At 43.4% G+C, this 27,490-nt stretch overlaps 1 protein-coding gene across 1 annotated transcript; it reads left to right on the top strand.

Annotated features, from left to right (window-relative positions):
* Window positions 1-7,654: 7,654 nt before the first annotated feature.
* Window positions 7,655-26,097, top strand: mmp9 (matrix metallopeptidase 9). The gene is made up of 13 exons (XM_038803053.1): window positions 7,655-7,835; window positions 11,460-11,689; window positions 12,730-12,878; window positions 14,202-14,342; window positions 14,535-14,708; window positions 16,028-16,201; window positions 17,279-17,452; window positions 18,857-19,012; window positions 19,136-19,301; window positions 19,930-20,063; window positions 21,328-21,484; window positions 22,033-22,130; window positions 24,364-26,097. The coding sequence occupies exons 1-13, from the start codon at window positions 7,710-7,712 to the stop codon at window positions 24,468-24,470; spliced, it is 1,986 nt and encodes a 661-aa protein (XP_038658981.1). The 5' UTR covers window positions 7,655-7,709; the 3' UTR covers window positions 24,471-26,097.
* The last annotated feature ends 1,393 nt before the right edge of the window (window positions 26,098-27,490 follow it).

A 27,490-nucleotide genomic window follows, 5' to 3' on the forward strand; every position in this document is an offset into this window, starting at 1 on the left:
ATGCTGGGTTTAGTGAACCAGCTTAGGGGGGGTCTTTGACAACAACAAGGTCTAACATCATTAGACTTTTAATTTCAGAGATTTTTGGATTCTCAATTTCCACTAACTGCCATGGTGGGATTCAAACCCGGGCTCACAGAGTATTACCGTTGGTTTCTGGATTACTACTCCAGCGACAATACCACTGTGCCACTGCCTTCCTTTATCCTTCTAGAATCTAGATGGTTGTGTTCATGGATTTGGAAGGTGCTGTTGAAGGAGTATTGGTGAGTTCTTACTGTGCATCATAGATGGTACACATTGCTGTCTCTGTGAGTCGAGGTTGAGGGACTGAATGTTTATGGAATCTTAGTCAAGTTTTACATTCCAGCAGCCATTTGTGGCATCAAATGTGCTGAAGACTTTCACCCTGATCTCTTCCAGAGTTGGAATAGGGCAGTAATTCCTCATTATTGCTTAACTAAACTTTTTGCGGTCCGGGCAAATTCTTAGCCATCTATTTGTCTTCGCTCTCACCACGATGGAATTTACCCGGTCACTATGCCCTGTGACTCTGATGATCACTTTCTTCCATCTCTGGGAAATCTCTTTCAAGCTTATTTGCCGTATTTCTGTAATTAAGCTGTATTTTCTGTGATACTGCTGGCAAATGAGGTTAGGTAGGCAGGTCAGGTGTCTTTCATGTGTCAGTGCAAACTCGATGGGCCAAAGGGCCTCTTCTGCATTGTATTGTCTGTGACTCTGTGAAGTTTTCTCTCTAGTTCTTTTTTTTTCTAAGTTTAGAGTACCCAATGATTGTTTTCCAATTAAGGGGCAATTTAGCGTCGCTAATCCACCTAAGCAGCACATCTTTGGATTATGCAGGTCGGACCCACGCAGAAACGGGAAAATGTGCAAACTCCACACAGACAGTGACCCAGGGCCAGGATCGAACCCGGGTCTTTGACGCCGTGCGGCAGCAATGCTAACCACTGTGTCACTTGCCGCCACAGCTTTCTCTCTAGTTCTATTGATATTTTCCTTGGGGGATGAATTATTGTTTTTTTCCCTGGATCAATGGTGAAGTGAGACTCAAAATCTTCAAAGCAGCAAACCACCTCACCAAAACACTTTGGATATCTTTGATTTCTCTCCAAGGAGAGAAGCCCTTTGAGCTTGCTTCGGCTGCACCCCCAACCCAAGCAGTTGCCTGGCGGCCATCGGGCACCCTGAGGGAGGAGGAGGAGATGATGGGGCCTATGTCGGTGAGCCCCCGCAGGGAGGTACTGGAACACCACAGCACCTCAGACTCCCCACTCCCCACCCCAACCCTCCTGTCCCTGGTGCATCCGATGGGCCGCATCCAAAACAGGGTTTCAACATGCCACATGGAACATCCAAGGGACTGCCGGGCCTGTCCAGGCCCAGTTGCTCCAGAGGACAGCCGCCAAAGGGGACTCCGGTGACAGGGCGAGAATCTCAGCAGGCTGCCTCCACCCTGGTGTACTACTGGGGAATGACTTAGATGGAGCATTAAGGCCCTTGAGGCTAGAATGTTAGACACTAATTATGTTGGCATGGGTGCAGCACACAGGATAGCATTTGGGGTTAGGGCACAAACCTGTTGAAACATGTTCACCTGTTCATAATAAACACCTGTTCACAAACATTCCAACCTGCCTCGGTGCTCTGTCAGAAGGATATGAGGGATGGGCTGGGCTGGCTACAGAGGGGGAGAGGGGAGATGGTGATGGTTAGAGGTGGACACGGCCAAGGGCTTCCAAGTCAGCCACTGCACATCACCCCGGTACCCACCCTGCCCCCTCCCTCTCCACCGTTCCCCTACCCTCACATTGGACCCTGCCCCCACCTCCGCCACTCCAAGAATTTGATGGGATCGTGTGATGGAATGGCTGGCTCACATGCAGGGATCACCCAGGCGGACAGAGGAAAGTACTACTGTGGGCAGGAGCCAGATGTTGTCAAACAATGCGGGGCACCAGAACTCATCACAGATGCGCGCCATGCCACCCTTAATTTGTTGTATATCTCTGGTCATCCATGGTTCTCTGGGCTTTTTACTCTTTCCTATCATCCGTGAGGGAACAATGTTGGGTCTGTACCCTCCCCATTTCCTCTTTCAAAGGACCCCCCCCCCCCCCCCCACACCATTGCTCTTCTATAGATTTACCTGCAATTGACTTCCCAGTCTTCCTTGGCCAGATCCTTATTTTACTAAAATTTGCTCTTCCCCCAATTCAAAACTTTTTTTTGCAAGTTGTTTATTTCTTTGACCATAACAATCTTTGTCATAAACCCCTACAACGTAATCAGTTTCCCAATTCACCATGGGCTGAAGGTGCGTGTCATTGCTGTGATATTGGCCATTTTGTCTTTGCACAATTCGCCCAGTTGTTTTGTCCCCTTATATTAATTTGGGTTGGCTTTCCTCACTTAAATTCCACATTAAATCCATTTAAATGTTCCGGGCACAGGTACCCGCTGCTAGAATGTTATGTATTCTTGTTCCCAAAGGTTTGTAATAATCACAACTTTAAACCCAACTTGCTGAAGCTTCATCCCTCCATGTGAATGGTGAACCGATACATTGTTACTTCATATCTGATTCCAGTGCAGCAGTAGAAGCGACCCTTAGTTCACGTTTCTTTGTGAACACATATAACAATACAACGCTAATAGAAAGAAAGAAGGGAAACAAATTAATGGAAGACCCGTCCCATCCTCAACCAAACAGCATCCACATGCTGCAAAACAAATTAGAAGAGCACAAATAATCATAGGCATAAATCTACAGAGCAATTCAGAGAAAGACAAATCTGAAATCGACCTCCCAAAGATTGTCTCCAATCATCTTTCAAAAATCAACTCTGCTTCCAAGTTCTGCCCTCATCTGGACATATTGTGCAATTTCAGAACCACTCGGAAATGTGTAAAGGGACCTTGTGCTGCCTGACATGGATATTGAGTAAAGAGCAGAATAGGAAAGCTTGACATCCCCACCATGTGGATGCATTGCAAATGTAAAGAAATTAATTCAAACTCTCCATTTCAGTTAGCGAGCTCCAAGAATCTAACTAAGTGTTTTATTTATTTGTCTTATTTGGTAGCAGTTTTGCCTCTGTAGGAGTAGGGTGTAGGTTTGTAAATTGTGGGTGCAAATCTTCATCTCGGATTTCATCACACCATCTCTAGACTGATATCTCACTATAACACTGCGGGGGAAAGCTGCACTGTCAGGGCTGCTGTCTTCCGGGTGATTTATTCTAAGATATTTTACATATTTACAAAGGTCATTTTTCTGTCAAAATTCAACGCATCTTCTTGCCTAAATGTTAAAATTTAAAACCTTTTCCGTGTTAATGAAGATAGCATGGCTGATGCAAGAAGTCCCATGTCGTGTCCTACCACATGAATGGTCATTTGGGTTGTCAAAAGGAAAATGGAGCAAACTGCAGCCTAGAAAGAAAACTACAAATTCCGCTTAAGGGCCAGGCAGATCCTTCATTGACTTTATGATAATTGGGGATAACCTTTCTTGGAAACTTCACAGGGCGGAGAAAATAAAAAGCGAATGTTGAACAGCAAATGAAAGGAGAAAACGGGCAAGAGGATGAGACCTACATTAAAAACAAAGGTTTGAAGGGAGGAATTTCCATAATACAGGATTGTGGGGACCATCATCCCTGTTTTAAAAAGGAATTGGAAGACCCTAACAGTTGATCTCTATGGCTGCTGTACTTCTCCCTCCCTCATTCAATGCTACACTGACACACATCTACAAACAATTCGAAAGAACTCTGAAACTTTCAGAGGTATGGGAAAACCTAAATCTTAGCACTCTGTACCCATTTGAAAAAGACTTTCAAAAGAATACATTTACATTTCACTTATCCATGGAGCGCTTTATAAGAAAGTTAATGTGTAGTCTCTATTGTTAAGCAAACGCATCAGCCTGTGTTCAGTGTACAGCAAGGTCATGTGCACTATAAATGAATGAGTGTCAAGTTAAAATGTATGTGTGTGCTATTACCTGAAGGAAGGGATATTGACCAGGGTGTCTGCATTTCTTCAAACACTGCTATGGAATCTATTTGATCCCGTTGAATGAGATCTGACTTATCCTATAAATACAAAATTATGAAGGTAGGCTAGAAAGAAAGTAACTTTTCCCTTAGTAAAGGGTTAATGACCAGGGGCATAAGGAGGAGAAGTTATATAAATCATAGAATCCATACAGTGCAGAAGGAGACCATTCGGCTCATCGAGTCTGCACCGCCCTCTGAAAGACCCTACCTAGGCCCACTCCCCCACCCTATCCCCGAAACCTCACTTAACATACGCATCCTTGGACAATAAGGAGCACTTTAGCATCACCCAAGGCTGAAACTGAACCCAGGTTCCTGCTGCTGTGAGGCAGCAGTGCTAACCACTGTGCCACCGTGCTGCCCAGAGGGGATTTGAGGAATGTCAAAAAACTGGAGTTCCTCCAACCCTTCCTTATGACTGTAACTGTTGACACAGGGAGGTTATGTTGGAGTTGTACAGGGCTTTGGTTAGCCACAGCTGAGTACTGTGTTCAGTTCTTGTCACCGCAATCCAGGAAGGATGTAATTTCACTGGAGGGGGTACAGAGGAGATTTGCCAGGATGTTTCCTGGGATGGAGCACTTGAGTTATGGAAAGAGGCTGGAGAAGCTCAGGTTGTTGTCCTTGGAGCAGAGAAGGTTGAGGGGGAACCTGATTGAGGTGTGTAGGATTATGCGGGGCATGGACAGGGTGGATAGAAAGCAGCTGTTCCCCTTAATTGAAGGGTCAATAACAAGGTGGCATAATTTTAAGGTGAAAGGCAGGAGGTTTAAAGGGGATTTGAGGAAAACAAATTTCACCCAGAGGTTGGTGGGAATCTGGAATTAATGCCTGGGAGGGTAGTTGAGGCAGGAAACTTCACAATCTTTAAAAAGTATGTGGATGAGCACTTGAAATGTAGTAACATTCAAGGCTGTGGGCCAATTGTTGGGAAGTGGGATTGATGTAGATTAGGGTAGTTTTTTTTTGTCAGTGCAAGCTTGATGGGCTGAAGGGCCTCTTCTGTAACGTATGGTTCAATGATTATATGACTAGGGATCAGCCTTGCAGATCTTCACTGCACTACCTCCAGCAACTGAATACCGTTCCTTGTTTCTCAGAAGTCACAACTGAACCGAATTTCCAAGATACAAGTCTGAGCAGATAACTATAGTGTGATCATTATTCTTTACTGACTGATATTCCACCACAGTCTTTTTTTAATGAATGTCATGTTTCCAGTAACCTATCCCAAGCACAAATTTGCCCATTAAGTCTGTTGGCCCCCAATCTCCCGAAACCCTCAACTTATCTACATCTCACGTTTAAATGCCTCCATTGGCCTCTCCGCTCCGTAAACCTGCAAAGGAAAAAAGAAAGACCTGAATTGATGGACCACTTTTCATGATCACCAGATGTCTCCAAGTGCTGTCCAGCCAATGAGTTACTCTTGAAACTACCTGCTGTTGTATATAGGAAACAGCAGACCTCTCCCATAACCTAAAATAAGCAAAATACTGCGTCTGCTGGAAACCTGAAATAAAAACAGAAAATGCTGGATAAACTCTGCATATCTGGTAGGATCTGTGGAGAGAGAAACAGAGTTAACGTTTTGAGTTCTGTAAAAAGGGTCATATGGACTCGAAATGTTAATCCCGTTTCTCTCTCCCATAGTCTTTTGTCCAGAACCTTCAATTCCTCTAACTCTGGCCTGATGTGCATTCCATCTGCCCACCCACACTTGTCATTCTCCCAACAACTAGGTGGTCACAACTTCAGCTAAATAAACCTCATCTTCTGGGCATCAATCTCAGAAACCTCTCCACCTCCATCTCCTTCCATAAGGCAGGAAAGTTGTTAAAACCCTGTCTGCCCAGGTTTGGGGGTCACGCTTCCCAACATCCCCTTGTTTGCCTCATATTGATTTTGGCTGATTACACTTTAGAATGCTTTTTTTCTATATTAAAGGCACAATATAAATGTTGTTCACCCACAAAAATATTCTTTATACATTTGTTTAAGGGGTTTTGAGTAAGAGATTAATTTCTTCTGTTGTTCCATTACATCCACCATTCAACTTCCAGTAAAACTCGTTGGACAGTGATGGGGAGGGGGGGTGAGTTTTCATTTTCTTTCTCCTTTGGTTGTGTGGCATCATGGAATAACATCTGTATTCTGCCAAAATTGATGAATTGGTTAATGCTAGCTGAAGCAGACCTGCTGACATTGTATCGGGACAACGGAAAACTTATAAATGGACATGATCTAAGGGCGAGTAGTGAAGATTTCAAGATTTCTTCTCTAATTTGGAGTTAGGAAAACTGCTTGTAACCCCAGCTGCACAGTACAGAACAGAAATCCAAGCTGGGATCTTCAACTCTATATAGCTTCATACTATACTGAGCACTATCCTCAATCACTAAGGGGTAACGCTACAGCAAAACATTTTGACAGTGACATCCTAATAAAAAATAGCAATTTCAAAGATGAAGAAATTCAGGCCCTTGGCGCCTCGCCCCATCTCTTGTATCTGCAAGGCAGGAACGAGTAAAGAAACACATGAATAAAGGAGTGATGAAATACTTGGAGTTTTCTTTGTAATAAAACGAAAGGGAAAATGCTGGAATATCTCAGCAAGTCAGGCAGCATCTGTAGGGAGAGAAAAGAGCTAAAGTTTGGAGTCTGATGACTCTTTGTCAAAGCTCAAAGAGTTTGCCAAAGAGTTTTCTTTGTACTTTCATCCAAGGAACCCCCGCAATCTGAGTTTAAACGAATTGTCGGGCTAAAAGGTGGTGGGAGTTTGAAATGAAATGAAATGAAATGAAAATCGCTTATTGTCACGAGTAGGCGTCAAATGAAGTTACTGTGAAAAGCCCCTAGTCGCCACATTCCGGCGCCTGTTCGGGGAGGCTGTTACGGGAATCGAACCATGCTGCTGGCCTGCTTGGTCTGCTTTCAAAGTCAGCAACTGTGCTAAACAGCCCCTTTGTTTGAACATAAAGGTAACAGATTGCTCTCGGGTCCTTTTTTTCTGTGGCTCGCGGCACCTAGGGGGCTCCACAGTGTCACTCCCTCAACCTGGCATCAGTGGGGCAGGGAACAGGGGCCACATTAAAGAAAATAATTCAAACACCTAACGGGGGGGAGGGCATCGAATCTCAGCTGCTTAAATAGGACGTTATTTTCGTTCAGTGCAAATATGATTTTAGCAAAGACGCCAGTTTTTGTTTTCCAGATGAACTATGCTATGCCACCGGCCAGTGACCGTTGATTGTTACACACGAGATGAATGGCGACGCTGTAACCCACAACTGGGAAATTGGCAACTGGTAATCGCCACAATAGATCGTTCAGTTTTAAGCCTGGTTCGTTCTAAGTGCTGGTGGTCGGGGTGGGAGGCGGGGAGGGAGGGGTGCAATTAAATAAGCAATTCACATGTTGCAAGAGCGATGCTGACCAAAAATATTTCACTCCCTCTTGGCTCCCAGCCCGATTTCCTCGCTGAGGAAGGTGATGAATCATTATGTTTTGATGTGGACTGAGTCATTGTTCTGATGTCAGTCGCTCTGGCTTTGTGTATATATACAGTCCATTCCCCGGCACCCAGATACAGAAGCCTCTGGAGAGCCAGCTGTTGCCCTCACCATGATGCTGATACGAGTTGTCTTGAGCGCGGCTCTGCTGGTCCACAGCTCCTTCAGTGCGCCCAGCACTCCGCCCTTGGAAACGTTCCCTGGGGAGCAGGACATGACTGATACCGAAATGGCAATGGTAAGGCTGGGGTGGGCGGGGGGACTCCAACTATTGTTCTGCTGTGATTCTCCCTTTAGTTAAAGCTTTTATTTAAATGGAATGTGGCTGCAATTTCCCCGCAAAGGAAATCCAAGGCTGACTTTTGATTTTTTTTTGAATGAAGAGAAGCTGGAAATGTGCAGAGCATCAGGGAAGAAAAGAACTTCATCAACAGTTCAACGTCAAGTGGACTGGTTGATCTGGCTGAAATAACTGAGCAACGGAAAGTGACAGGTAGAGGTGAAAGAGGAAGCTAGTGGGGTTTAATGGTTCTTCTTTATTGTTGGAAAGACAGTGTCCCACATTGAACCAAATGAAATTCACCAGACACCTCAAAGGGTGAGAACCAGGGAATCAGCGCAATCTGAAAGCAGATTCCATCTGGAAAATTGGGGTTGTAGGAGGAGGCCATTTCCGAGCAAGAAGACTAAAGAACTCACAAGCAGCATTCTTGAAATGATTTAGTTCAGCTCGCTGGCCATCAGGATTTTGTTTTTGAATTTCACAGAATTACACAGGTTGTGGGACACAGGAACAAGCAATGGGTTAGTGTGTCTGCGCATCACATGAATCTCTTTTTTGTGAGAATCCCTACAGTGCAGAATGAGGCTATTCTGCTCATTTAGTCTGCACCGACCCTTTGATAGAGAACCCTATCCAGGCCCACTATTCCCGTGATCCCAGCTAACCTTCACATGCCCGGACCCTAAGGCGCAATGTGGCATGGCCAATCCACCTAACCTGCACATCTTTGGACTATGGGAGGAAACCGGAGCACCCGGAGGAAACCCAAGCAGTCACCCAGGACTGGAATTGAACCCGGGTCCCTGGCACTGTGAGGCCGCTGCTGACCACCGTGCCACCTTTGACCCTATTCCATAACCTGTTATCCAGAATTTCAGAACCTGAATGACAATAAAGATGTGGATTCTAAGGATTTAAGGTACTGGGCAGGATGGTTACAGGGAACTTTTTTTTAGCCAGAGGGTGGCGGGAGTTTGGAATTCGCTGCCAGCAAGGGCGGTGGAGGGAGAGACCCTCACAACATTTAAGAAGTATTCAGATGTGCATTTATGATGCCAGGGCATACAAGGCTACGGGCCAAGTGCTGGAAATGCGATTTGAATAGTCAGGTGGTTGCTTTGAGCAGCCCAGGCTCGATGGGCCAAAGGGCTCTTTCTCTGCTGTATGACTCTATGACAACTCCATGACCATCTGAACATAGAGGTAACAAGCTGCCTTGAGCCATAGAAACGAAAAGAAGTATCTGGTTTGACCTCTGTCCCTCTGTGTTCTGTTAAGTTAGTCTCAGGTGAGTACCTGGGGACACTCTACAATTGACCATAGCGCCCTTAATCTGAACGAGGTTTCCTGTTTGCGATTGCTACCTTTTGCTGGGACGAGCTGTGTTGTTTCAGGTGTGGACATGACCTGAGACATTGCGGTGGCCCACCCACACTTGGATAAAATGTCTTTATTTAAACTCCCAGTACGGGGTCCAACCTTGAGGAGAAAAAAGGAGGGGGGGGGGGGGGGGGGGTGCACTGCTAAAATATTCGGTGGATGATGACAGCGAGTGACTTCATCCATTAAAACTGAAAAATCCAACGATTTAAATATGTGCGTTTCTAACAGAGAAAATCCGAGGATTGCACAGGCTCTTCAACGAGGTCCTGAAATTAGAACCTGAAATAGTTTGTATCATAGTTACAAACAAAAAGGGAAAATCCTGGACAATCTGCGGCTGAGACGGATTGCGAGCCAGGTTTTAAAATGATTCAAAGTGCAAGATGCCGGCGAGCACATCTGGGTTCTTCCCCATTGCTTCCAGCGCAGTCAGTTGAACTTTCAGGCTCATGTAACTTGCACTTGTGTTGGCCGGCCAGCAGGTTGTGTTCGGACCCACAGTAAATATTCCCGTTCTTTGTCACTGTCTAGTACCTGCTGCCAGAAAGTGTGCATAGGTCCATGTGAATGAGCATGTTTGTGCTTGCGTGCCAGTACAGGCTGTTCCCATTAGGAGGAAGGAATACTAAGGAGTGAATAGAGAAATAATTGGAGTAACACAGAATAAGATACCCTGAGCATGGACTAATGCAGAGCATTGCAGCTCTGAGTCAAGAATAATGCAGAGTTTGCAGATGATACAAAGATCTGTAGAGGGACAGGTAGTACTGAGGAAGTAAGGGAGCTGCAGAAGGATTTGGACAAGCTAGGAGAGTGGGCAATGAAGTGGCAAATGAAATACAATGTGGAAAAGTGTGAGGTTATGCACTTTGGAAGGAGGAATCTGGGCATAGACTATTTTCTAAATAGAGAAATGCTTCGGAAAGCAGAAGCACAAAGGGACTTGAGGGTCCTTGTTCACGATTCTCTCAATGTGCGGGTTCAGTCGGCAGTTAGGAAAGCAAATGCAATGTTCGTATTCATGTCAAGAGGGCTAGATTACAAGACCAGGGATGTACTTCTGAGGCTGTATAAGACTCTGGTCAGACCCCATTTGGAGTATTGTGAGCAGTTTTCGGCCCCATACCTAAGGAAGGATAGGTTAGCCTTGGAAAGGGTCCAGAGGAGGTTCACAAGAATGATCCCTGGAATGAAGAACTTGCCGTATGAAGAACGTTTGAGGACTCTGGGTCTGTACTCATTAGAGTTTAGAAGGATGAGAGGGAATCTTATTGAAACGTACAAGATACTGCAAGGTCTGGATAGAGTGGAAGTGGAGAGGATGTTTCCACTTGTAGGAAAAATTAGAACCAGAGGACACCATCTCAGATTAAAGGGACAATCCTTTAAAACACAGATGAGGAGGAATATTTTCAGCCAGAAGGTGGTGAATCTGTGGAACTCTTTGCCGCAGAAGGCTGTGGAGGCCAATTCACTGAGTGTCTTTAAGACAGATAGGTTCTTGATTAATAAAGAGATCAGGGGTTATGGGGAGAAGGCAGGAGAATGGGGATGAGAAAATATCAGCCATGATTGAACGGCGGAGCAGACTCTATGGGCCAAGTGGCCTATTTCTGCTCCTATGTCTTATCATTTTATTGTAGCCCTGGGTCAAGAATAACACAGAACATTGCAGCCCCGGGTCAAGATTAATGCAGAACATTGCAGCCCTGGGTCAAGATTAATGCAGAACATTGCAGCCCTGGGTCAAGAATAACACAGAACATTGCAGCCCTGGGTCAAGAATAACACAGAACATTGCAGCCCTGGGTCAAGATTAATGCAGAACATTGCAGCCCTGGGTCAAGAATAATGCAGAATATTGCAGCCCTGGGTCAAGAATAACACAGAATATTGCAGCCCTGGGTCAAGAATAACGCAGAACATTGCAGCCCTGGGTCAAGATTAATGCAGAGCATTGAAGCCCTGGGTCAGGAGTAATGAAGAGCACTGCAGCCCCGGGTCAGGAATAATGAAGAGTACTGCAGCCCCGGGTCAGGAATAATGCAGAGATTGCAGCCCTGGGTCTTGACGACTCCAGAAGAGGATGTGACTCCAGCGTTTGATGCTCAATTCAGTATTAATCCTTGCACAACAGCACTGCTGACATCTAAACCGACCGCAGATGCCTAACCAATATGGGTCTCATTGTTTCAGAGCTACTTGCAGAGGTTTGGGTACCTGAATTTAAAGAAGACGGGCAATGCGATGATTAGCCTGAAATCAACCATCACACGGATGCAGCAAACCCTGGCACTGCCTGAAACAGGGGAACTGGATGAGACCACAATCAGTGCCATGAAGCAGCCCCGGTGCGGCGTTCCGGATGTACTGAACTACAAGACATTTGATGATGAAAAATGGAACCATACCGATTTGACTTACAGGTGAGCACATGATAAAGGCGCTGCTTAAATTCAAGGAATTTGGGCAGCACGGTAGCATTGTGGATAGCACAATCGCTTCACAGCTCCAGGGTCCCAGGTTCGATTCCGGCTTGGGTCACTGTCTGTGCAGAGTCTGCACATCCTCCCCGTGTGTGCGTGGGTTTCCTCCGGGTGCTCCGGTTTCCTCCCACAGTCCAAAGATGTGCAGGTTAGGTGGATTGGCCATGATAAATTGCCCTTAGAGCCCAAAATTGCCCTTAGTGTTGGGTGGGGTTACTGGGTTATGGGGTTATGGGGATAGGGTGGAGTTGTTGACCTTGGGTAGGGTGCTCTTTCCAAGAGCCGGTGCAGACTCGATGGGCTGAATGGCCTCCTTCTGCACTGTAAATTCTATGATTCTATGAATTGGAGGTGAGAAAGGAAGGTGTTCTTTTTTAAGCAATTGCCCGAAGATAACATTAAACTGAAATGGCAGAATTCCCGTGTGGTTACTTGGGTTAAATTAGCTTCATAATCTGACGCCACTTCTTCAGTCCGTGGGTAGCGGTAATTGCCGCTAGCGGCAAGGCCGCAGCAATTGGGATGGTGCTGCTTTCAAACCTACTGCTATGGCGCGCCACACAAAAAATAAACTCCTCCAGAGTTTTACCAGCTAGGCTTCCCTAGTTGCTGTTGTGACCATTCAATGTGATGCATCAGTCATGTCCAGTGGGTGCTATCACAAAGGTTGGCACTGTTACTTTTCGATTCGATAGGGAATGCCACATTATTCACTTGGGGCTGTACAGTTACATTGCCAATGGTGAGTTTTCTCATTTATAGTTTAGAGAATAACAGTCTATCCCAAACTGGATATCACTTGAACATAAAAGTGTAAGTTAAGACAGAACTGAGTCATTTACTGGAACAGAATGAGCATAGTTTACATTCATTAATCTTCATGGTGTTCCTCCCAAGTAGCTTGGGATCTGGAGTATTGTTGTGAAGTTTTCTTGCTAGCTTTGAATACTATTTCATTCAATCATATTTTCCCCAAACAGTATTGTGTCCTATACTCCTGACTTGGACCCACTTGTCGTTGATGATGCATTTGCTCGTGCATTTAAAGTGTGGAGTGATGTCACTCCATTAACGTTCACTAAAATCAACAGCGGTGAAGCAGACATCATGGTTCAGTTTGGAAGACAATGTGAGTAAACAAGCACGACCTCATCATCTGAAGAGTTCCCTTCTTAATTAATGTTCAGGTGTTCTACCCTCCTCCTCTATGTCTCCTCAATCTGATTTATTTTCTATTCATTCATGAGATGCAGACATCGCTGACAAGAGCAGTATTTATTGCTGAAAAAAGAGGCATATAGAATCATTTCATTGTGCCTGTTTCAGTGAAACAATGTACGTGATAGCCATTCACTGATTCATTCCTCAGCCTTGACCAATCAGTATCAAGCTTCCTGTTTTTAACTTCAAACAATGCTTGGCAGTTAATTGTGTCACCTGGTGCATTCTCCATGGATCTGTCTCTACATATCAGTGATGTGGAGATGCCGGCATTGAACTGGGGTGTGCACAGTAAGAAGTTTTACAACACCAGGTTAAAGTCCAACAGGTTTATTTGGAATCACTAGCTTTCCGAGCTTAGCTCCTTACATATCAGAGTCTACTTGTCACCTGATCAACAGATTCTTCTCATACAATATAAATTATTGTTTTCCTCTTATATTTGTAATTTTGCGAGGAGTCCTGTACTGTGGCGATGTAGGAAAATGAACTAAATAGCTTAAGTTTTCTTCCTCAATCCAACAGAGAAAGGTGGATTTCCCATGAGGCAAGCAAAAGAGTCTTAGCACAATGTCTGAAATATAGCAGCACAGTCGCATTGTGGATAGCACAATTGCTTCACAGCTCCAGGGTCCCAGGTTCGATTCCGGCTTGGGCCACTGTCTGTGCGGAGTCTGCACATCCTCCCCGTGTGTGCATGGGTTTCCTCCGGGTGCTCCAGTTTCCTCCCACAGTCCAAAGATGTGCAGGTTAGGTGGATTGGCCATAATAAATTTCCCTTAGTGTCCAAAATTGCCCTTAGTGTTGGATGGGGTTACTAGGTTATGGGGATAGGGTGGAGGTGTTGACCTTGGGTAGGATGCTTTTCCCAAGAGTCGGTGCAGACTCGATGGGCCGAATGGCCTCCTTCTGCAATGTAAATTCTATGATATTGACTGGCATTGCCATGGAGAATGCACCAGGTGACACAATTAACAGCCAAGCCTTGTTTGAAGTTTAAACTAGGCAGTTTGACATTGATTGGGCAAGGTATTTCCCTGAGGAATGAATCAGCGAATGGCTGTCACTTACAGCTCTAACATTGCTGGGTTAATCTAAGTTATACATATAAGGATGATTGTTTTCCATCTCTATCACAAAGTTGTTTGATGCTTGTTTTAGGGGCTTAATGGATGTCTAGATGTGTGCTCGCATTTATATTGTTAATATGTTTCAATTATTTTTTCTTAAGGGCATGGAGACCCATATCCATTCGATGGGATGGATGGTCTCTTGGCGCATGCTTACCCACCTGGTGAAAACATGTATGGCAGCTTGCACGGTGATGCACATTTCGACGACGACGAGTTCTGGACCTTGGGGAAAGGGCCAGGTAACAAACGTTGAATGCAATAAATCTGCAAATACTTCTCTGCTAATTTATGTAAAGTGCCAAACAATAGAATTCCTGCCCTAGATTTTCACATAGTAACTATCAAGAATGGCTACTTACAAAATGTAACTTTTGAAGGCATTTGTACCTCTTACACTTCTCACCCTAACGATTAGAATTTTCTCTCGACAGCGGTTAAAACCCGTTTCGGCAATGCTGATGGAGCTTTCTGCCATTTTCCGTTTACATTCAGTGGAAAGACCTACAAGACTTGTACTGCCGATGGGAGAGACGATGGACGTATCTGGTGTTCCACAACTGCAGACTATGACAATGACAAAACATTTGGATTCTGCCCGCATGAATGTAAATAGCTGTCCATTTATTTTGATGTGACGTGCTCCTTGCCAATGTTTGCTGTGTTACTATTAGTTGGTTTCCCACTTCAATTTTCAGCTTGGACCTTCAATCCCAATTGGTGATAAGTTGATCTGTTGTGAGACGGTTTAAACTGATGTCAGGTCAAGTTTATGACAGTGGCAATCTAGAATGAGAGGTCATGGTTTTAGGTTAAGGGGTAGCAGATTCAAACCACGAATGAGGAGAAATTACTTCCCTCAAAGGGCCATGAATCTGTGGAATTCACTATCTCAGAGTGCGGCGGATGCCAGGAGATTGAGTAATTATAAGAAGATAGACAGATTTTTAATTAGTAATGGATTGAAGGATTATGCAGAACAGGCAGGAAAATGGAGATGAGGCCGAGAGGAATAGCTGAATTGGCTACTGCTGATCCTAGTTCTTATGTTTTTATGTTCTTATCCCTATTATTGAAATATTGTTAATACTCCATAGGATTAAAGGCAGCAGGGTGACACAGTGGTTAGCATTGCTACTTCACGGCACCGAGATCCCAGGTTCGATCCCGGCTCTGGGTCACTGTCCGTGTAGAGTTTGCACATTCTCCCCGTGTTTGCGTGGGTTTCACCCCCACAACCCAAAGATGTGCAGGGTAGGTGGATTGGTCACGCTAAATTGCCCCTTAATTGGAAAAAATGAATTGGGTACTTTAAATTTTAAAAAAAATAATACTGCATAGGATTAAAAAATCCGAATTTGAGTCCAGGATTTCAAATATATATATATGGCTGAAATAATTTGCTGGTCATTGTAATATATAATTGAATCCCTAAAAGCCAAATAAAATCTATCGAGGTGTTATAAGAAGCTTTTGTGGCTTTTAGATTTCAGTAATGCCTTTAGTCGCTGGAATTCAATGCCGCAAGTTCAAACTTGATCATTACTTAAAACCTGATCTTAACCCAGGGGAACGCTTTGGGAGCTATATTTGACCTCAATCATTTCAGAGTCAGGAAAGGAATGAAGTAGATTAAATACCCATTCCTGATCCCTGTTCTGTGACATTTGCTGTATATTCCATGCATGTGAATTGAGGCATCAGAGGGCAATAAATACCAGTGGAAGGACACTCAGAACAAAATTGTAGGGAGAATAAAATGTTGAGCTCCTGGACCAAATCTAGACTTGTGGCATTATTTAATCAGCTTCCAAAATCACCCTCCTTGCTCAATACAGAGCTTCATAAAGGTATCATAGTGTGATAATTACAGTTTGTTCTTTGCGGTTTTATTATAAATTTCTGTTTTCTCTTCGCTTTTGTTCAGTGTTATACACCATTGGTGGCAACAGCGACAGTTCACCTTGTGTCTTCCCCTTTGTATTCGATGGCAAACGTTATGACCGGTGCACATCTGAGGGCCGTCAGGATGGCTACAGGTGGTGTGCCACGACCAGAAACTTTGACGTGGATAAAAAATATGGCTTCTGCCCCAGTCCAGGTAATTATTCATAGTTACAAAGCTCAGTTCAACAAATATTCTCCGGCCATTGGGATTCTCTGTTGCCGCTGGCCGTGCACCACTGTCCACGGGTTTCCCGGTGGCATGGGCTTCAATGGGAAGCATTGACAAGCAGTGGGAGTATAGAATCCCACCGGCAGCGAGCAGTGCGCCGCCGAGAAACCAGAGGACCGGATAATCCAGCCCGTAATGTTTTGTCAAACCAGATAGAATGTATTATACAACTTTAGGACTGGATGTGGTTCAAGATTTCATTTAACAAGTTAGTTGGTTCCAAAGACTGGGTAAGACAGTAGGTTGTGAATCTTGCAACGGTAAAATCACCAGTGATACTTGATGCCTATAGGTTTATACACATACAACTATCACATGGCTTAGGCACTGGAAAGTGCTGATTTGCTTGGAATGGTTCCTTAGTGTGGGTCAGCACCTAGCAAGAGATAGAGAGAAAACTGGAGAAATAATTCACAAATAATACGACGATTATAGAGTCATAGATTAGTTGCAGGACAAAAAGAGACCCATAATATCCATGTCATCTCTGCAAGAACAATTCAGCTAGTCCATCATACTCTTCCGTCCTTTGCTGGTAACCTGCATTTTGTCCCTTTCAGCCATATGTCCAATTCCATTTGAAAGCCATGAATGATTTTTCCTCCAACAGACTCTCAGCCAGCGCAATCTAGATCCTAACCACTCGCTAAGCAAAGATGTTCTTTTGCCATACACCTTGTATCAGATTTCTCTGGACATTCCCAATTTCTGTTTCACTATTCTGGCAATGCGATCTCTGATTTGAAAGGACATTTAAAAAAAGGTCGATATGAGAAAACGTTGCCGAGCCCAAGAAGCTTAACCCTCCTGCACTCCCAACTTCATTCATAACCCCCCTTGAATAGAGATTTGTTTGCTGAAATCTGAATTAGATACACTTTTCACTTATTTACATGTAAATCCTACCATCTTGATGGATTTTGAAGTATTATTTGAAGTTCAGCAATTTGCACTTGGCTGTTATTTAAAATTCCCTCACAACAATCAACTTTTATCTTGTAGTTAATGCTGTGGTTTCTGGAAATGCTGATGGAGAGCTGTGTTCATTTCCTTTCACATTCCTTGGGAAAAGGTATGATGCGTGCACCACCGCAGGCAGACCTGATGAGCGGTCCTGGTGTGCAACCACCAGTAACTTTGATGAAGACAGAAAGTGGGGTTTCTGTCCGAATGCTGGTAAATATTGCAGGGTTTTATTCATCTCTTTTGTCAATGCTTTTTTTTTTAGCACAAATGTTCTAAATTAAATCTATCAATTTAGTAATCAAGTAATTGAACTCTGAATGCTCATCTGTACAGTTTCAGGTTGAAGTACATCTTGAGGTTAGGCAAGTCTTGGTCAGCTTTCCTCCATCCCATTGAAAGGTGGACTACGGAGCACCAAATTAACACATTAAGACATAAACAGGGAAAAGGGAACCAATGTACCTTGCTTTGCTGACTAATATTAGACAGTTGATAACCAACAATGATGCTGTCCTTACAGAAATATTCTGGCCCACTCTCAGGAATGACATTAGGGGTGGAATTCTCCCACCCCCAGGGGGTCGGAGAATCGCCCGGCGCCGGCGTCAATCCTGCCCCCACCGTGACACGAATTCTCTGCCACCCAGGAATCGGCGGGGGCGGGAATCGCGCCGGTCGGCGGGCCCCCCGCGGCGATTCTCTGGCCCACGATGGGCCAAAGTCCCGCCGCTGACAGGCCAATCCCACCAGCTTGGATCAAAACACCTCGGGTGCCGGCGGGATTGGCAGCGTGGGTGGGTTCCGGGGTCCTGGGGGGGGGCACGGGGCGATCTGACCCCGGGGAGTGCCCCCACGGTGGCCTGGCCCGCGATCGGGTCCCACCGATCGGCGGGCGGGCCTGCGCCGTGGGGGCACTCTTTTTCTTCCGCCCCGCCATGGCTTTCACCATGGCGGGGGCGGAAGAGACCCCCTCCCCTGCGCATGCGCCGGTATGATGTCAGCAGCCACTGACGCACCGGTGCATGCGCGGACTTCCGCCGGCCGGCAAAGGCCTTTCGGCCCCTGCTGGCGTGGTGCCAAAGCCGTTCGCGCCGGTCGCGCAGAGCGACAACCACTCCGGCGCGGGCCTAACCCCTCAATGTGAGGGCTTGGCCCCTAAAGGTGTGGAGAATTCCGCACCTTTGGGGAGGCCCGACGCCGGAGGGGTTGACGCCACTCCAATACGCCGGGACCTCCCGCCCCACTGGGTAGGGGAGAATCCCGGCCTAGGTGTCCAAAGGGTTTAAGTTTCTACATATGAATCGTATTACCTCTCTCAATATATCCCTTCTATGTATTCTATGTTTCGATGATAGCCTCACCCACAGCCAAATAGCCTGCCAACACTGGTAAGTCTCACATGATGCAAAATAGCCCCTTGGATAAGCTGCTCCAGCAATGGAACCATTCTTGGTATCAGGGAGCCAACATGCATTCCTTACACTAGAACCCACCAGAAGGACCACAATGATCAGTTTCAGTCATGGGATACTTTGAAAAGGATGTCAAGGTATGGGGAGAAAGGAAAAAATATTAAAGTAATATTCAAACAATTGACCGATTTGTATCATGCAGGATACAGCATCTTTTTAGTGGCAGCCCATGAGTTTGGACATTCCCTGGGACTAGATCATTCCTCTAGAACAGATGCTCTGATGTACCCACGATACCGATACTTCGAAAACTTCAAATTATCAGACGATGATGTTGCAGGAATCCAGCATCTCTATGGTATGGTCAATTTTATTGCTTTGTGCAAAATAAAAAGTCGCTCAAAGCCTTTTAGTGAAATACTAAGATGTGTATAATTGCAAGCGTAAAAGATGTTCTCGCATTACCTTATTTTGAACACAGGATCGAAGCCTGGTCCTACATCATCACCTACTTCTACAACAACGGCAGCTGTTTCAACAACTGTGCCGAGCACGACCACAATTGGTCCAGCTGCAGACATCTGCAAAGTGAATATTTTTGATGCAGTTGCAAGTATAAAGAAAACACTTCATTTCTTCAAAAATGGGTAAGTAATGCCAACTTTGAACCATTGTTTTCAAGTTGCGGGTAGCAGAGAGAACACATGTTTTTACGTGATCTGCACCTCGCAGAGAAGTCCATGCGGCCATAGAAACAAGAGTAGACCATTCAACATCTCCAGCCTGCTCTTCCCTCCAAGGAGATCACAGCTGTACCTTCCGTATTGTAACTTCATTCATCCACCTCAGTTCCATATCCCTTAGCACCTTGGATAGCAAAAACTCTATCATCCCAGATTTAAAATTGTTAATTGAGCTAGCATCTGTTTTTGTGGGTGAGTTGCAACCTTTCTCTACCCTTTGTGTGAAGAAGTGTTTTGCAACTTCTCTGATTTTATGATCTCTTGTCCTTTACTGCCACCTAGACAGTCTCTTTCAATCCTATTAATTCTTTCAAAGTCCTAACATTCTCAGTCTTTATTCCAGAGAATGCATGTGTGATTTAAGTTAGGTCACCTCGTAATTTAACCCTAGTAACCCTGGTAACATTCTGATTGAGCATGCATAATATGTCCTTTCTGAGATGCGATACCCAAAACTGCACACAGGGTAGGTGAGAGAATACTTGGGGATCCAGGGTCTTTCTCCATCTGAATTTATTGATACTTTTTCTAGATATGTCTGGAAATTTACATCAGCAAAGAAATCCATCATGGGGCCAATTCCAATTGCAAAGCTGTGGCCAAAAGCTCCTTCCAAAATTGATGCTGCATTTGAAGATGCACACCAGAAGGTCTACATTTTCTCAGGTTTGTCTCAATTATTGATGAGGGATAATTCTCAAGCATATAATTAAGCAATGCTATTAGCAAACTGATATGATAAGGCAGGCATCATGTTAAGGATCGAAAGGTAAGAATAACTTAGGTAGGGTGCTCTTTCCACGAGCTGGTGCAGACTCGATGGGCTGAATGGCCTCCTTCTGTACTGTAAATTTTATTCTATTCTAAATATTCTTCTGAGGCAGAATCCTTTCATTAATGTTGTCACACAGTTAGTTAATTTTTCTTGTGAAAACATCTTAATTTTTCATAAATGAATGTAAATAGGTTTGATGTAATGTGGATGAAAAATAGAGTAATTGACAACCATTGACCAGTGAATCTTATGAAACAAAGCCAATCTTCAAGTTAGTTAAGTAAAAATAAAATGTGAGATTTTTATGTTTCAAATATCTTTACAGACATTTATTGATGGGTGTGCAGTGGTATTGTTGCTGGGCTGGGAATCCAGCGATCCCGGGTAATGCTTTGGAGTCCCAGGTTTGAATACCACCACGGCAGATGATGAAAGTTGGATTCAATACAAAATCTGGAATTAAAAGGCTAATGATGACCAGGAAACCATTTCCGACTGTGGTACAAACCCATCTAGTCATTAATGTCCTTCAGGGAAGGAAATCTGCCATCCTTCCCTGGTCTGGCCTACGTGTGACTCCAGACCCACTTTTAAGTGCACTCTGAAATGGCCCAGCAGGCCACTCAGTTCAAGACAATTAGGGATGGGCAACAAAAATTATGCCCCAGCCAACGATGCCCACATTCCATTAATTAATTTTTTTTTAAATGGAATTTATAGCCTTCCTTCAAGGTTAAACTGGTTGCTCTTTGTACTGACCATAAATTGTTTTTTTTTATCGCCATTTGTCGAGGAATAAATAGCTATATACAGCTATGTTGAACTGAAATGGTGCTTAAATGGAACCCCAAAAGTCTTGTATATTTCCCTGACTGTCATGCAAGAAAAATTAATTTCCGAAGTGAAACATTTGAATTTTAAATTTGCTATCAGCAAGTAACCAAATGAACAGCCAACACCATTAGATTTCCCTGCTCACTCTTAATATAGGCACCAACCTGTTTATTTTAAATGAGTTGATACCACCACTTAAGGAGCAGACAGAGGAATGTTACATGAGTCTGTTATATTCACTTACTGTTGATGGTCATTTCTCAGCTAAATACAATTGTAATCAATGGAAACTAAACTGTTGCTTTTTATCTCTTCCTCCAGGGAGATCATACTTTGTATTTTCTGGCAAGATCCTTGAGCCAGGCTATCCTAAGGACATCAGCAAATTGGGCATTGATACCAGCATTGAACGAGTATTTGGTGCAGTTATGAAAGGTCCAAGGAAAGTGTTGCTCTTTGGTGGAGAGAATGTTTGGAGGTGAGTAGAATTTGATCGGAATTAAGAGTTTTAGCACAGTGACATATTAGCTAAATCTCAACTCGGAAATACGGGACTTTTTTCTACATTCGAGGTGTTACATTAATGCAAGCTGCTGTTGTGAATAACATCTTGTACTAATGTAGGCATTGTCACTTTGTATACAATATTCACCTCAACCTTACATTGGACAATGGATGTTCAGAATGAATTAAGGTATATAGGTACAGGCAGCTTAGGAATTGACATTAGATACTCGGCCATGTGTCCTTGCAAGATGCTGATGTATTGCAGAGAAGCTTCAAGGGTTGGGGTGTACCACCATGTATTCACAGAGTATTAATTCTGCGGTTGGGGGGGTGGGCAGTGAGGGAGGTCGGGGGGGGTGGGGGGGGGGGGGTGTTGTGGCCAACTAATTTAACATCTTATTTCTGCAGAAATTACTTTTAGAGAAAATTGCAAGTTGCTCTTAAAGATTTATGGCACTTGTAGAATGAGCAGTTACACTTGCACTGAACTTAACCAAGTGTTTTTAATCTGACATTCAGGTTCGATTTGCTGGCACAGAAAGTTGATAGGATCAGCAGAATTTCTCAGACTTTCCTCCATGTGCCTATCAATGCTGATAGTGTATTCATGCACAAAAGTAAGTTTCTCAGTCAGGTGACAGCTTTGGATGCCGAATAGTGTTGTATGGTCTAACCCTTTTGTTTAGCCAAATTTGTTCATCGCAAAAGAAGTTACATACAATATATACGGGAAGGTGTGCAGTTTATTGTGTAATTTTGTGCAATTAAAACATGGCTAGACATTAGTGACATCATAGTACCTACAAAAGGTGTTCCCCGGAGACATATTCCAGTGTCTCTTATAACAGTTTTTGAAATTGCTATATCTTGATCTTAATTCTACTTGTTCTCTGTTTTAAACAACAAGAAGTCAGTGCCGCTATGTCACGAAGGTTCAGAGTTGGTTCCTTTTTTAAGCAACCAATCTTGTATTTCGCCATTAGTCTGTGCGACACATAACTACTCAGAATCGAGCAATCCAGCTGATGGTAACTCGCTTCTAGTTGCACTGGTACTTCTGGCACACTGATGTGTTGACTGAATGTCATATGTTTGGTGGTTCAGATAAGATTACCTTATTGCTGCTCCCTCATTAGTGGATAAATCCCAACTCAGAACACTAAAATAGGCAGCATGGTGGTGCAGTAGTTAGCACTGCTGCCTCATGGCACCAAGGTCCAAGGTTTGATGCCGGCTCTGGGTCACTATCCATATGGAGTTTGCACATTCTCGCTGTGTTTGCGTGGGTTTCACCCCCACAACCCAAAGATATGCAGGCTAGGTAGATTGACCACGCTAAATTGCCCCTTAATTGGGAAAAATGAATTCTAAAAATTTTTTTAAAAGAACACCAAAATATACAGTCAGATGTTTCTGTAAATTCATGGGAATATTAATTTTAACTGTGTACTTGCAGCCCAGCAAATGACATGGTATTCATCTAATCACAAAGGCAAAAAGCTCGTTCAGTGAATACTTGTTCTGATCTGCAATTTGACTTAGAGATAAATGAGACTTCACTAAACGTTAGTTACACATTTCATTGACATTATCAACATAACTTATAGCATAGAAGGAGGCCATTCCAGGTTCATGCTCAAGCTGTGTCTTTTTAAAATACAGAAGTCTGAGAACGCACGAACAGACTCAAAAACAACTTCTTCCCCACTGTTACCAGACTTCTAAATGATCCTCTTATGGACTGACCTCATTAACACTACACCCTGTGTGCTTCATCCGATGCCGGTGCTTCTGTAGTTACATTGTATACCTTGTGTTGCCCTATAATGTATTTTCTTTTATTCCCTTTTCCTCCCATGTACTTAATGATCTGTTGAGCTGCTCGCAGAAAAATACTTTTCACTGTACCTCGGCACACATGACAATAAACAAATCCAAATATATATATCCCATTAGGCCCAATCCCATGGCCTTTCTCATAGCTCTGTACTTAATTTCAATTTTAAAGTTATATTAAAACGGCTTCAATCACTCTTTCAGGCAGTGTATTCCAAATCAGAACTTGCTACAAATAAAATGTCTCCTCGTCCCCTTTTCTCCTTGGCAGTTATCTTAATCCTATGTTGTCTGGTTACTGACTCTTCCACCAAAAGAAACAAGTTCTTCTTATTTACTCTATCCAAAGCACTCCTACATTTGAACACCTCCGTTAAGATTCCTCTTTAACGATAGGAATCCCAGGCTCTTTAGCCTCCCCTCCAAACTGAAGTCATACAGCTCGAGGGTAATTCTGGTCAATGTGCTCTCCACTCTCTTCAAGGTCTTTCCGTCCTCCAACCTGCAATCACATGAAGACTGTTGCCTACTATTCATGTGAAGCGTACAATGCCATGAATGCACTGATGTGACTGAGCACTTGTTACATCCATCAATGCTGTGCATCAGAGCTTGTTAGCCATTTGGAGACAGATATATCAAAGTTATGAATAATTGTTCTTTGATGGAATACATCATGAAGCATCTGTGCCTGAGGACTTTAATTCTGTCGGTCATTAGATAAATTCACTGATCTCGCCCTGTTTGAGACTAGCTCAAAGGGAGATCTGGTCAAAGAATTGGCGCTTCGGTTGTTCTCCAATTTCTGACACAGGATCACCAAATCATTTATAGTAAAAATATTTTTACAACTGAGAGCCTGATAATGACACGGAAGTGGAAACAGTATATCATTGTGTGGTGGGAGGTGCGGGGTGCTGGAAATGGCAAACAGAGAAAAAATCTTGTAATTACGCAATATAATACTTTGCTCTGTGAGATGATCCATTACCTCTCTCATCCATACTCTTTCAGCGAACATCTACTTCCTGCAAGAAAAGTACTTCTGGAAAATGAACCGGTATCGTCAGGTTATTTATGTGGGATACATCAAGAGTACCTTACTGAATTGTAAAGAATAGAATTTCAACCACAGGAGCAACATCATCTTGAGGAAGACTTGTTGTTTAAATTAAAGTGTTTACATTATTCCGTCACATTGTGTGATCACAGTATAACCCTTCGATATTCTTTTGTTTTCAATTGTACTGGATTTCAGTTTGTTACTTGAAGGATAAGAAATCTGTGCCATACATTTTACCAAGGAGAGAGAGTGGAATTATAAAACCCAGTCAAACTAAATCTGCAACTGAATTTAAGGGGTGGACTGTGACCGACGGTATTTTAAAAAAATTATCGCTTGTAAAAGATCAATTAATTGACTTTTTTGATTACATGAATCTTTATTCAGGCTGAGTCAATGTTTCTGCTGGACAACCTAAATCTAGAATTTGGTTTGCAATGCTCACTTTACATGCAACTAATGTTAAGTTATAATAGTGTGACATTCTGTGTTAGGCGTAAATATGACACAGATGCAAATCCATGTGGATGCAATGCAAGATACAAAGAAGGATGCACGCCAGTTGTCACTGGAATACATTTGCTTATTCCGCTACTACCTGATGTGTAATGGGCTTGGCTACAGTAGAGTGTAAGAAAGCTCAAATATGTCTTTCCTACAGTTAATGGAAAAACATTACCCCAACAGCAACCCCAACCATCATTGTTTACTCCAAATACAGATACTTTTTATATCTTATACAAGATTTATTATTTATTCTAATTTCTATGTTTATTTTTTCTACTTGGGAACAGTTTTCACTAGATTTCCCTCAGATGTTTGGCAATGCACAGTTCCAGCCGTTGATCGGTATAATGGACCAACACATTGCAATGCTGTTTGTGTATCTCACTGGTGCTGCTCGGCATTGGTGTGCATACAGCCACGGTCACTTCCTCCAATTATGCCATCAGATAACAGCTAGAAATAATATCAAGACATCTAACAATGTGGCTCGATAATCATTGCTTTGCACTGGACTTGGAAAGAGGCCTTACTCATATCAACTTCCAACTTGACACCTGTTTAGCTCACTGAGCTAAATCGCTGGCTTTTAAAGCAGACCAAACAGGCCAGTAGCACAGTTCGATTCCCGTACCAGCTTCCCCGGACAGGTGCCGGAATGTGGCGACTAGGGGCTTTTCACAGTAACTTCATTGAAGCCTACTCGTGACAATAAGAGATTTTTATTTCATTTTTTCATTCTGAAGGAGGCCCCCTATGCAACTCACATTGGCTGCTGGTTTGTAAAAGTTGAATATTTAGATATTGTTCTCTTTCTTATCACTGATTCTCATCTCAGCACAGAGGTCAGGACAGCATCAAACAAGGCCCTTTGGACCATTGTTTCTGGAGCTTCCAATGTAGCTTTACTTTACCACAATAGTGTTATTCAAATGCTGATCATGTCCATCAAGGTTCAGTTTGCATATCCAAATATGCATAACATTTTACGTAAAGTTATATTTGGGTTTTGCTTTATTTGCTACCACCGAGTATAATATCTCTTGGTATGTAAAAGAATTTCCGAGCAACATTTTACATGCATTTATAAGATTAATTAATTTAAAATTTAAACAATGTAATTGGAATTAAATTATTGTAATTTTTTAATGCTTATCATCTAATAAACTGCTTGTTTCACATCATAATGTGTTTTTCTTGATGTTTGAATTATGATGTACATTCTCCAGACCCAAGGCCATCACTCTATTTCCAATTTTGCTGCTTTTCATTTTTTTCCCTTTACCCCTTTCCTATTGTCATGCCTCCGTTCACTTCTCCACTCTTGGGTACTCCCCCTCCCAATTCCCTCCCCATATCTTCCAATACTACTTGATCTTCCTGCTCGCTTACTGCTTTCTCAAGGTTGATTCGCGTTTCAATATGACCCTCTCGGTAGTCTCCAAAAGATTCTTTGAGGTACTTCAGAGAATCATAAAATCCCTACAGTGCAAAAGGAGGCCATTCAGCTAATTAAGTATGCACCTCCAAGAGAACCCTCCCTAAGCCTAATTGTCCACCCTATCCCTGTAACCCCACCTAATCTTTGAAATGTAAGGGGCAATTTAGCATGGCCAATCCACCTAACCTGCACAAATATGGACTGTGGGAGGAAACTGGAGCACTTGGAGGAAATCCACACAGACCAGGAAGAATGTGCAAACTCCACACAGGCCATCACCCAAGGTCGGAATCAAACCTCCATCCCTGGTGCTGTGAGGCAGCAGAGTTAACCACTGTGCCAACCTGTCAATTTGGAGTTGGTTCCTTATGAGCAGAAACCCTAATTGCCCCATACTCCTTTCACATCAATCTTTCTTCCCAATGCACCCTCTGGTCCAACTCACCCCCTCCTATTGCTGACTCTATACCATTCTCTCACCACCCTTCTGTGCATCTCCCTCCAGAATGTCTGTTCAATAATGAACAAAACCCTTACCATCCATAAACCTATTGTGGATGATTACACCAACATCATGGCATTGACAACAGCCTGGCTGAAGTGTGATGACACATTTCCCCTTCATGAAACCTTCCGACCTGCCTATATTTTCTACCACTGCAGTGTTGAAACTCTCACAGTGGCAGTTTTCCACTTATCGTCAAATCACAACCTGGCCTGACACCTCCTCCTCTGTTATCTCACCATGTTCCAGCCTCCTCACCTCTCATTTAAAATCATTTCTCATTCTCTCACACCGTCCCAAGAATGATAAAAAATATCTTTGCTGATTTCATCCGTCAATCCCTGCATTGAACAACTTCTCATCCTCCATGATGTGATGAATGTAGGATTTTAGATATATTGGATTATACGTACTTGGTGAAGTAAGCGCTAAAAGCCTGGGTGAGAGTGCGTTTGATTGCTGCAGTCATGTTTTTTTAAATAATCTTGGTTTGAAAGACAACAAAGCTTTTAGGAGCCTGAAGTGCAATTAACCAGCAGAAAAGTTTTGGGCTAATAATATTTTGTTTTGATCAAGGAAATTTCCTGGGGAGTTAATTTGTTTTCTTTTTTTAAAATATTTTTATTGA

Source organism: Scyliorhinus canicula, chromosome 7 (assembly GCF_902713615.1).
Source record: "Scyliorhinus canicula chromosome 7, sScyCan1.1, whole genome shotgun sequence".
NCBI classification, from domain to species: domain Eukaryota; kingdom Metazoa; phylum Chordata; class Chondrichthyes; order Carcharhiniformes; family Scyliorhinidae; genus Scyliorhinus; species Scyliorhinus canicula.

Coding starts and splice junctions, on each gene's coding strand:
- mmp9 (XM_038803053.1), top strand. CDS start 7,710: ATGATGCTGATACGAGTTGTCTTGAGCGCGGCTCTGCTGGTCCACAGC. Junction 17,453..18,856: donor GGGTTTCTGTCCGAATGCTG/GTAAATATTGCA, acceptor TGTATCATGCAG/GATACAGCATCTTTTTAGTG. Junction 21,485..22,032: donor GGTGGAGAGAATGTTTGGAG/GTGAGTAGAATT, acceptor TCTGACATTCAG/GTTCGATTTGCTGGCACAGA.